This window comes from Podarcis tiliguerta, assembly GCF_965153285.1.
Source record: "Podarcis tiliguerta genome assembly, chromosome: 13".
Taxonomy (NCBI): Eukaryota; Metazoa; Chordata; class Lepidosauria; order Squamata; family Lacertidae; genus Podarcis; species Podarcis tiliguerta.
The window spans coordinates 49068027-49080478 of NC_139546.1; the positions used below are offsets into that span (position 1 = coordinate 49068027).

At 47.4% G+C, this 12452-nt stretch overlaps 1 protein-coding gene across 1 annotated transcript in view; it reads left to right on the plus strand.

Annotated features, from left to right (window-relative positions):
• The window catches only part of LOC310662959 (hydroperoxide isomerase ALOXE3-like), a 33999-nt gene that overhangs the window by 12971 nt on the left and 8576 nt on the right, over positions 1-12452 (plus strand). Inside the window, exons 5-9 of the mRNA XM_083410394.1 lie at positions 2015-2118; positions 4825-4997; positions 7334-7477; positions 8012-8215; positions 11173-11259. Of these exons, the coding sequence (XP_083266520.1) occupies positions 2015-2118; positions 4825-4997; positions 7334-7477; positions 8012-8215; positions 11173-11259 (712 nt within the window). The remainder of the gene's footprint in view (positions 1-2014; positions 2119-4824; positions 4998-7333; positions 7478-8011; positions 8216-11172; positions 11260-12452) is intronic.

Below are 12452 nucleotides of genomic sequence, written 5' to 3' on the forward strand. Positions count from 1 at the left end.
TGGGTAGTTTTAGACGCTACAGACTTAAAGACCTGGTGGTGGTGTAGTGGTTAGAGCGCTGGCCTAGGACCTGGGGAGAGACCAGGGTTCAAGTCCCCACTTGGCTGTGAATAGTAATAATTTATTATTTGTACCCCGCGCATCTGGCTGGGTTTCCCCAGCCACTTTGGGCGGCTTCCAACAAAGATTCAAAATACATTAAAGTGTAACACATTAAAACTTCCCTGAACAGGGCTGCCTTCAGATGTCTTCTAAAAGTCAGATAGTTGTTTCTTTCCGTGACATCTGGTGGGAGGGCGTTCCACAGAGCGGGTGCCACCACTGAGAAGGCCCTCTGCCTGGTTCCCTGTAGCTTTGCTTCTTGCAGCGAGGGAACCACCAGAAGGCCCTCAGAGCTGGACCTCAGTGTCCCGGCAGAACGATGGGAGTGGAGACGCTCCTTCAGGTCTACTGGGCTGAGGCCAAAACCAGTCACTGCCTCTCAGTCTACTGGGTGAAGCCTAACCTACCTCACAGCATTGTTGTGGAGATTAAATGAGGAGTGGCAGAAGAACCATGTATACCGGCTTGAGATGGAGGAAAAGGTGGGGATATAATAATAATAATAATAATAATAATAATAATAATAATAACAACAACAACAACAACAACAACAACAACAACAACAACAATAATATTTATACCCCGCCCATCTGGCTGGGTTTCCCCAGCCACTCTGGGTGGCTTCCAACAGAACACTAAAATACAATAACCTATTAAACATTAAAAGCTTCCCTAAACAGGGCTGCCTTCAGATGTCTTCTAAAAGTCTGGTAGTTGTTGTTCTCCTTGACATCTGAGGGGAGGGTGTTCCACAGGGCGGGTGCCACCACCGAGAAGGCCCTCTGCCTGGTTCCCTGTAACTTGGCTTCTCGCAGGGAGGGAACCGCCAGAAGGCCCTCAGAGCTGGACCTCAGTGTCTGGGCAGAGCGATGGAGGTGGAGATGCTACTAATGCAATAGATAAATAAAGCCTCTAATATAATTGGGTTCATTTTTCTTCACCCCAGAAATAAGGGACGATATGATTTCTGCACTGGTGCATGAAAAAACGATGATGATTTTCAATAGCGAAAAATGCAGGCCTTTGGCTGATTACTGTTCTATAGACTTCTAAATGTGTTTTTGGGAGAAGGGTTGTTCTTTTGCTGCTTCTGGTTTAGCTATTTATTTATTTGTGCTTTTATCTTATATTTTTATCTTGTGAACCACTCCAAGATCTTTTGATAAATCAAATAAATAAATAATTAGGAATAAATAAATTTTATCATTAGATACAGGCAATAAGACACCTTGCTAGCCGAACCCCACATATCAAACTTTCTGATGGTTCACGCTGGCATAGCTGCCCACTGAGAGATGCCTATAAATAAGTCCCTTCCATTTCCACAGACATTTAATTATCCAGCTTTAAGGAAAGCATCACAGATTTTTCTGACCAATCAAATGCATGCCTGCGCCCTCCTGGCTTTGTTCAGTAACGCCACCTGCTGGCGTTTCCTGGGAATTAAATAGGGCACGGCATGCAAGATGTGGTTGACTCATATGGAGAAAAGGTAAAGCGATCCCTGACCATTAGGTCCAGTCACGGACGACTCTGGGGTTGCGGCGCTCATCTCGCTTTATTGGCCGAGGGAGCCGGCATACAGCTTCCGGGTCATGTGGCCAGCATGACTAAGCCGCTTCTGGCGAACCAGAGCAGTGCACGGAAACACTGTTTACCTTCCCGCTGGAGCGGTACCTATTTATCTACTTGCACTGGTGTGCTTTCGAACTGCTAGGTTGGCAGGAGCAGGGACCGAGCAACGGGAGCTCACCCCGTCGCGGGGATTCGAACCGCCGACCCTCTGATCGGCAAGTCCTAGGCTCTGTGGTTTAACCCACAGCGCCACCCGCGTCCCCGTATGGAGAAATTCAGGGTGCGATTGTTAGATTTCGAAGCTATCCCCCTCACTGATTGTGCTCCTCCCCCCCAGGGAACTTGAGATGCGGCTGAAAGGCTTCAACAACCTGGCGGAGTCATGGAAGAACCTGGACGACATTCGCAGAGTCTTCTGGTTCATGAAAACACCTGTCACAGGTGGGTCTCCTCCCTGTCCTGAGCAGGAAAAAGCAGCTGGATCCGACCAAAAGTGGACAATAAATGACGCACTTCTAATGCACCATTCTCCCTGGCCACCACTCCCGCCATTCACTGCCTAAGGATAATTTAACTCGAGGATTTAAATATGCATGGCACTCCTTTTAAATATACAAAGTGTGACCGGAAAGTTCGGTGAATGGTCACAGAAATCAGACAATGATAAATATTCGAACATACAGTGGTACGTTGGTTCTCAAACTTAATGCATTCCGGAAGTCCATTCCAAAACCAAAGCGTTCCAAAACCAAGGCACGCTTTCCCATAGAAAGTAATGCAAAACGGATTAATCCGTTCCAGACTTTTAAAAACAACCCCTAAAACAGCAATTTAACATGAATTTTACTATCTAATGAGACCATTGATACATAAAATGAAAGCAATAATTAATGCACTGTTCTATAAAATAAATAAAACAGTATGGTAGATGATAAAAATTAAAATTTTAAAAAAAATCTTACCTGCACTGATGATAGTCATTGTTTGGATGGGGGGGGCTTTTATCCATTTCTGCAGTCACTCACTCAATCAATCAATCAATCAATCAATCGGTAGCTGAACTGGGATTCACACAGTCACAAAAACAAATTAACTGAAAAAGCCTCAAAACAAAAATCGCAAAATAAAGAGCACTAAATATAAGCTCCCCATGTCACCTTAGAACACTGCGGTCAGAAACAGAAGGCTTGAATGACAATGAGGGGGGGACACAAATTAGCAGGGCAACAGGAAACACAGGGGGATGCAAAACAGAGCATGTTCGGCTTCCAAAATAAGTTCAAAAACTGGAACACCTACTTCCGGTTTTGCAGCATTCGTGTTCCAAGTTGTTTGTGAACTAAGCTGTTCGAAAACTAAGGTACCAGTGTACAAACTTACAGGCCTTCAGAGTAGACCCCTCGGACACAATGCACCGTTGACAACCTTTGTAGAACTGTTGGAAACTTCTGGAGAAGTCCTCTATTCTTACTGCTTTCAGTTCTCTCGTCACAGGAGCTTGGATGTGTGAAATGTTGGGAAATCTGCGCCCTTTCAGCGCAGATTTCAGTTTTGGAAAAAGAAAGAAATCTGGTGGGGCCAGATTGGGAGAATATGGAGGGTGGGACAACTCAGTAACCTCAGTAACGATTTCACACGGAATATGCAATTCTTCCGCCGTCGTTCGGACGCACAAACGCCGATCCCACATCAAGAAGTCACAAACTCTGTCGACATTTGCGGAAACGCTTAAAGCATGTTCGAGTTACAGCTTAATCTCCTCGCACAATTGTGAGCATTTTGTGGGTTTCCGATGCCAATTGTATGTTCAAATATTTCTTGCTCTCCGGTTTCTGTGACCATTCACCGAACTTTCCGGTCACGCATTGTACGTTGTTGTTTAGTTGTGTCCGCCTCTTCGTGACCCCTGGACCAGAGCACGCCAGGCACTTCTGTCTTCCACTGACTCCCGCAGTTTGGTCAGACTCATGCTGGTAGCTTCGAGAACACTGTCCCACCATCTCGTCCTCTGTCGTCCCCTTCTCCTTGTGCCCTCCATCTTTCCCAACATCAGGGTCTTTTCCAGGGAGTCCTCTCTTCTCATGTGGCCAAAGTATTGGAGCCTCAGCTTCAGGATCTGTCCTTCCAGTGAGTACTTAGGGCTGATTTCCTTAAGAATGGATGCGTTTGATCTTCTTGCAGTCCATGGGACTCTCAAGAGTCTCCTCCAGCACCATAATTCAAAAGCATCCATTCTTTGGCGATCAGCCTTCTTTATGGTCCAGCTGTCACTTCCATACATCACTACTGGGAAAACCATAGCTTTTACTATACGGACCTTTGTTGGCAAGGCGATGTCTCTACGTACGTACATTCCTTTAAATAAATAAAAAAGGAACAGAGGCTGAGATTGCATGAAAAGTCCTAGTAGATCAGAGCAAAGGCCTAGGTATGCCCTCATCCTGTACCCGCAGTGGCCTCTCAGAAGTCCCCAGGCAAGTGGCATGAGGTAATACCCTCTCCTGCTGTCGTTTCCCAGAAGCTGTTATGGAAAGGTAGACTGGGTCTAAAGAGGGAGGTTCTATTTAGCCATAATGACTAATATCCATTGGCAGACCCCCTCCTCCCTGAATTGTCTAATCCTTTAAAGTTGTCTAACCGGCTAATAATAATAATAATAATAATAATTTTTATTTATACCCTGCCCTCCCCGGCCAGGGCCGGGCTCAGGGTGGCTAACACAGTAAAATTACAGTAAAAACATAATGGGGGGGGGGACCAATTTAAAATACAGGTTAAAATGCAATTTAAAATGCAGCCTCATTTTAAAAATAGCCCATAGATCAAAACCATAAGGGGAGGGAAACATAAGGGTCAGACTGAGTCCAAACCAAAGGCCAGGCGGAACAGCTCCGTCGTGCAGGCCCTGCGGAAAGATGTCAAGTCCTGCAGGGCCCTGGTCTCTTGGGACAGAGCGTTCCACCAAGTCGGGGCCAGTACTGAAAAGGCCCTGGCCCTACTTGAGACCAATCTAGCCACCTTGTGACTTCCAAAATGTTGTCATTTGTGGACCTTAAGGTCCTCCATGGGGTATACCAGGTAAGATTTTTAAAAATTACGTTAAGCAGTATACAAATTAGATAATCAATACTTTTTACTCTGCCTCAGAGTACGTCACAGAGCACTGGATGGACGATGAATTCTTCGGCTACCAGTATCTGAACGGTGTGAATCCCGTCGTGATCAAGAAATGCCCCGCGATCCCTGATAACTTTCCAGTGACCCCTGAGATGGTGGCTGGAAGCCTGGGGAAATCGACCAGCCTCCAGGAGGAGCTGAAGGTAAACACTCAAGAGACCAACTGCCCCCTGCAAAATGGTGGAGGGAAGTTTGGATCTGGAAGAGCTGCGTTCAAGTCCTGCCTTTTCGCTGTGCGGCCTTGAGCAAGCCTTTTGGTTTTCCCTGGTGTAAGATCGAAATAACAGTGACCTCAGCAAGATTGCTTATTTGGTAGAGAATAATAATAATAATAATAATAATAATAATAATAATTTATTTATTTATACCCCGCCCTTCCCGGTTCAGAAAACCGGGCTCAACAAATTTAAAACACTTAATTGAGGCAACAAAAAACAGCATAAAATGCAGTATAAAACATGAGTAACAATAAATTCAGAATTCAAAAATCAATTTGGGGGAAAATCCACCCAATAAACATTAGATGATCGCCAGGGCTAGCTGGCTAAATTAGTCCTATTTGGGCCAGTGAGGAGACCAGGGGAGAATTAGCTGTGGGATCTCAGAGCAGGTAATTTTCATAAAAAGGGGAGGGAAGGAAGGCTCTTAATCTCTGGGTCACAGGTTCAAGAGCTACGCTGGGTGGAATGTTCCTTCATATGTGGTGGACCTGTAAAAGGGTAAAAGAGTATTGGGATATAATCCATAGTGAACTGAAAAAAATGTTTAAAAGAACAACCAGAGAGTCCTTTTTGTTGGGGATAATTCAGATGGAAATTCCCAGGTGTCGAAAAAGGTTATTTATATGTATGCCACTACTGCGGCCTGTGTTTTGTTAGCCCAAAAATGGAAAAGGAGCAAGATCTCACCTAAAGAAGAATAACAACTTAAGCTGATGAAATATGCGCAGCTTGCAAACTTAACATAAAGAATAAGAGAACAAGAACAACATTGGAAAACATTTATTGAATACATGGGGGGAAATTGTGTACATGTGAAAACGTTGGCAGCATTAAGATAAATTCAACAGTGTAAGTAAGTTTTGATGGATGGAATAATGGAATACTGAGCGGTTTAGTTTTTGTAAAATATGCAGGGATTTATGATATGCAAAATGAACCATGGAAAGAGAAGAAGGGAAGTCATTGATATCTTAAGGATGTTTCCATGAATATTCTAAACTGTAAAACAGAAAAATTAATAAAAATTATATATACTGTATTTTTTCGTGTATAAGACTAGGTTTCCCCCTTAAAATAATGTCAAAAATTAGGGGGCGTCTTATACACAGATACATCTCTCCCCCACATTTTCTTAAATCTGAGTCCCCCAAAATAAGGGGCGTCTTATACATGGGGGTGTCTTATAGATGGAAAAATACGGTATATACCCACGCTGGGCAAAAAGATTTCTGCTTTGCTGGGGGTTGGACTAGATGACCATCAGGGTCCCTTCCAATTCTATGATTCTGCCTACGGTTGCGGGGGGGGGGGGAATGCAACACGAATGTTTTCACTATAACAGCTAGCTGTAGGATTGTGAAATATACTCGGAGTCAAGAGTGGATTTCATGGTCTTTATTCAGCTCATAGTGGTGAGGAGGAATGGAAGTCCCCCCAAAGTATCTGCTTTATATACATTATTTACACAATGGGCTGCACATGATTGGCTAATTCCGGAATTCTCCTGTAGGCCAATCAGGTTGTGGATTCACTTCCACCTGGAGCTGGATTGGGTGGCTCCTGCAGACCAATCATACTGCTGCATTGTTCTAGGACCAATCAGACTGCTGCATTCTGAATCCTATTGTTCTAGGATCAATCAGGCTGCTGCATTTTGGATCCTATTCTAGGATCAATCAGGCTGCTGCATTTTGGATCCTATTGTTCTAGGATCAATCAGACTGCTGCATTTTGGATCCTATTGTTCTAGGACCAATCAGACTGCTGCATTTTGGATCCTATTGTTCTAGGACCAATCAGACTGCTGCATTTTGGATCCTATTGTTCTAGGACCAATCAGACTGCTGCATTCTGAATCCTATTGTTCTAGTACCAATCAGACTGCTGCATTCTGAATCCTATTGTTCTAGTACCAATCAGACTGCTGCATTTTGGATCCTATTGTTCTAGGACCAATCAGACTGCTGCATTTTGGATCCTATTGTTCTAGGACCAATCAGACTGCTGCATTCTGAATCATATTGTTCTAGGACCAATCAGACTGCTGCATTTTGGATCCTATTGTTCTAGGACCAATCAGACTGCTGCATTTTGGATCCTATTGTTCTAGGACCAATCAGACTGCTGCATTCTGAATCCTATTGTTCTAGGACCAATCAGACTGCTGCATTTTGGATCCTATTCAACTCAGTACATAACTGATTGATTCACTGCGTCTCGCTCAACCCGGTCCATCTCTTTCTTCTCCTCTCCCACAGAAAGGAAACATCTTCATCACTGACTACAAGATCCTCGAGGGCATCCCCACCTGCAAACTGAACGGGAAGCAGCAATATCTGGCAGCCCCCCTCTGCCTGCTGCACCTCAACCCCAAAGGCCAGATGATGCCCTTAGCCATTCAGGTAACAGGAGGCTTCTCGCTTGTTGCAACCTGACCCAAAAGCCATCTGTGCGGGACCAGAAGCATTGCAAATGTCCTTGCGGCGGGTGGCGGACCACCAGATCCACCAGATCACTCCTGGGGCACCCTGGCTAAACGTTGGAAGCCAGCCCAGACACCGATTCTGAGTTTACACCGTGCTTTTACATCCTTCAAGCTAGACAGGTCTAACCCGGAGGATTTGCTCGCATCCCTCTGTCTCGGGAGACAATGGAGGAGTGCGGTTTTGGGGGTGGAGTCAAACTGTTGGGGAGTTACGGCGCCTGCTGTGGCTGCCGAGACCGGTGCGGGAGAGACATGTTTTGTGGCAGCTGGGGCAGAGGAAGGGGTCCAGTTATGGGGGATCAGAGGAGGGGTGGTACCTCTGGCTGAGGACATGTGGCACTCCTTCCTGCCGCTTGCTGCCCTCTGCTGGCAGTTCCCGGCCTTGCGGGTGTATATAAAACAGGACAACGTCCTCTCTGATCTCCTCCTCTCCCTGGTTCTTTCCCGGTAGCTTAACCAGACCCCAGGGCCGGAGAATCCCATTTTCTTGCCCACTGACTCCAAGTGGGACTGGACGCTTGCGAAAATCTGGGTGAGGATGTCCAACTTCCACGTCCACGAGGTCAACACTCACCTCCTTGAAGCGCACTTCCATTGTGAGGTCTACAGCATGGCCACCCTTCGCCAGCTGCCAATGTGTCACCCTCTGTACAAGGTAAGGGGTCTTGAGGGGAAGGTCTCCCAGCAAGTGGTCAGACATGGGGGCGCCCTCTCAGTGGCGTAGCGTGGGGGTGCAGGGGGGGCCGGCCGCACCGGGCGCAACATCTGGGGGGGGGGGCGCTCGCAGCTCTCTGCCCCTACCTGGCTCACTCACTCTCTCTCACTGCAGTGCTGGCTGTGCGAATCCGATCCGAGCCGCCGGGTCGCCGCCCACTGTGGAGGGGAGGGTGCAAGGCGTGCGGTGCGGTGCGGAGAGAGAGCGAGGGACTATCTGGGGGAGGGACAGTGCAGCGGGGGAGGGGGCGCAAATTACTTGCCTTGCCCCGGGTTAGGGGGCGCAAATTACTTGCCTTGCCCCGGGTGCTGACAACCCACGCTACGCCACTGCGCCCTCTGCGATGGGGGCCTGTTAACAGCTGAACAACCTGGTGCCTTACTAGTGTCATACGAATTCTAAGGTCTCACATATACAGTAGTACCTCAGGTTACAGACGCTTCAGGTTACATACGCTTCAGGTTACAGACTCCGCTAACCCAGAAATAGTACCTCGGGTTAAGAACTTTGCTTCAGGATGAGAACAGAAATCGTGCTCCGGTGGCGCAGGAGGCCCCATTAGCTAAAGTGGTGCTTCAGGTTAAGAACAGTTTCAGGTTAAGAACGGACCTCCGGAACGAATTAAGTACTTAACCTGAGGTACCACTGTATATATAAAGCATATGTTCATAAATTTACTAGGCAAACACATGTATGAAATAGTAAAGGTAAAGGGACCCCTGACCATTAGGTCCAGTCATGGACTCTGGGGTTGGGCGCTCATCTCGCACTATAGCATAGCTGTCAACTTTTCCCTTTTCTTGCGAGAAATCCTATTCGGAATAAGGGAATTTCCCTTTAAAAAAGGGGAAAGTTGACAGCTGTGCTCTATAGGCCGAGGGAGCCGGCGTTTGTCCGCAGACAGCTTCCGGGTCATGTGGCCAGCATGACTAAACTGCTTCTGGCGAACCAGAACGGCGGAAACGCCGTTTACCTTCCCGCCAGAGCGGTACCTATTTATCTACTTGCACTTTGACTTGCTTTCAAACTGCTAGGTTGGCAGGAGCAGGGACCGAACAATGGGAGCTCACCCCGTCACGGGGATTCGAACCACTGACCTTCCGATCAGCAAGCCCTAGGCTCTGTGGTTTAGACCACAGTGCCACCCGCACCCCTGATATCAGGAGAGCAATCCTGAAACCAATTTGACTCTCCCAAATTGACCTCCAACATTTCTCTGCAAGGAGGAAGGAAATGTGGAAAGCCGTCCGTTGTCTTTTGCTTACCTGTCTGAAGGGCGTATTTGTGAATGAACAGGGTGAGCCTGTGACCTGGATTCAGGAACTAAAGTATTAACCATCACAAAAGAATGGCCAGGCTGCCCAGGTAGCGCAATCAGTGACCATTATCAGGTATCCTGGCAGACAGGATTTCTGCTGTAGACGCCTCCTTCTGTCATGTATTATGATGGGGTTTTTTTTGGGGGGGGTGTCTGGCTACAGGGTGGGCAGTTTCAAAAGTCTATATAAGAGCTTGCATACCAATGTTCTGGGTTCCTTCTCCTTTCCTGCGTGTTGCACCCTGTTGCAACAGTTGAAGAAAGATCAGGCTTACTAGCTGCTTCTCAATATTCCCTGGTTGGCCTCTGTTATTTTCTCCTACTGATAGAGAACTTACATAAGGACTCGGTACAGGCTCTTGGTCCCCCTTAAGGGGAAAGGAGCATGTTTTTCTTCTAATACTAGGATGGGTTCTTATGAGCTAAGGAGCCTCCTTAGGTGACTGTGAAGAACCAGCATTTAGCTCTCTCTCTTAAAAAAAAAAATCAAGGTCCTAGCCCTCATTTTTATAGGATAACACAACAACAACATCTTTGGAAGACTAGGTCTCCTAGCTTCATTTTACTGAAAAATCCTATCTCTTTAAAAAGCCTATGTTACGACACTGAACATGGGTGCCATAATTTAAGAAGGATGTTGACCAGCTGGGAGGTGCCCAGAGGAGGGCAGCCAAGATGATGAGAGGTCTGGAAAGCAAGCCTGATGAGGAACGGTTGAAGGAGCTGGATCTGTTTAGCCTGGAAAAGAGGAGACTGAGAGGAGATAGCCATCTTTAGATATCTAAAGGGCTGTCAGATAGAGGATGGAGCAAGCTTGTTTTCTCCTGCTCCGGAGTGCAGGACTCGAACCCACGGCTTCAAGTTACAAGGAAGGAGATTCCGACTCTACATCAGGAAGAACTTTCTGGCAGTAAGGGTTGTTTGACAGTGGAACAGTCTCCCCTGGGAGGTTTTTAAGCAGAGGCAAGATGGCCCTTTGCCATGGATGCTTAGTTGAGATTCCTGCTATGCAGAGGGTTGGACTAGATGACTCTAGGGGTCCCTTCCGACTCTATGATTCTTTGATTTAGGTGTGAATTGGAACAGATGCATAACCTAGCAGAAAATGGCAGAAATATGACAAAAAACTTGAGAACCTGAAATCAGTGGCGTAGCGTGGGGGGTGCAGGGGGGGCCGGCCGCACCGGGCGCAACATCTGGGGGGGGGCGCTTGCACTCGCAGCTCTCTGCCCCTACCTGGCTCACTCACTCTCTCTCACTGCAGTGCTGGCTGTGCGAATCCGATCCGAGCCGCCGGGTCGCCGCCCACTGTGGAGGGGAGGGTGCCAGGCGTGCGGTGCAGTGCGGAGAGAGAGCGAGGGACTATATGGGGGAGGGACAGTGCAGCGGGGGGTGGGGGCGCAAATTACTTGCCTTGCCCCGGGTTAGGGGGCGCAAATTACTTGCCTTGCCCCGGGTGCTGACAACCCACGCTACGCCACTGCCTGAAATGTTTGCATTTGAGTGTGAGGAGGACGTCAGGAGACGCTTCCCTTCCCGTCTTAAACCCGTGTTTCTTCTCCTTCTCTCTTTCCCACAGCTCCTGATACCCCACACCCGTTATACTCTGCACATCAACACCCTTGCTCGTACCAGTCTTATCCAACCAGGAGGGGTATTTGATCAGGTAAGAGAGGTTTGCAACACGAGGAGAAAGTCCTGGGTCCTGGTCCCACATCAGGTGTCTAGCCAGCGGCCAAAAACACCCCACCCCCCCATAAGTTGGGACCTGGGCTGGGGTGGGTGGCTGGAGCTGAGCTGAGACCCCTTAGCACATCGGGATGGGTTTGTGTCCAAAATGATGCTTGTGGGCCATGGCAGCTGAGGGACAGCTTGGCATCCCAGGTCGGCTGCCGCAGATGTAGGAAGAGGAGTCGAAAAAGGTTGCATCCTGGTGGACAGGAAGTGCCGCCATGTTGGCAGGAAGCCAGTGGAATGCCCAGGTCCTTCAGAGATGGAAACCCGCAATAACAGTCACAGCCGTTACACAAATTTTAAGGTGCACACAGAGGGGGCATACACTCCACAGAAAACCAACCCTCCCACCGTCAAAATTAGGAAATATCCGTTCTGCCAATAGACACGTTATCTGAGTTCACAGAGCAATCCAGAAGCCATCTTGACTCTCTTAACGACTCCAGATATGCTATCTGAAGTAGACGTGTCTTGGGGAAATCTTTCCCAATAGTTCTTTTCACTTGCAGAACCCTCCAAATCCTGTACAGGAACGTTCGAAAACCGGAATACTTACTTCCGGATTTTTGGCATTCAGGAACTGAAAGGTTTGGCAACGGAGCCATTCGAGTTCTGAGGTTTGACTGTAAATGGATAAACCTCTCACATGAATGGGGTAGGTCTGTGACAATGGATTCAAGAACTAAGATATTAACCATCCCGAAAGAATGGCCCAAACTGGACAGGAAGAGGCATTCAGCAAGCATCTTAGGGTATTTTGGCAGGAGACAAGCAATACTCTCAAATTTCTGTTGTAGACCGCCTCTTACTGTGAAACGGGTATGACTAAGGGGTCGGGTAATTTCTAAAATCTTTACAAGCGGTTACACACTTTTGCGCTGGGTCCAGTGCCGTATAAGCTAAACAAGCTATAGCTTAGGGCCCCACTCTCTTGGGGGCCCCAAAAAATTTAGAGAAGAAAAAAACCTGGATGTACATTTCCAAAATATAAAATAAAAAAAAAACAAATAAAACAAAACCTACATACAGCAACAGTGTTGTGTGTTGTGTAGGCTCCTATGATGTAAGTCATGGGCCCCGCCTGCTAGCCTGCTCCCTAAAATATCACTGGTTTGCTCATTTCTA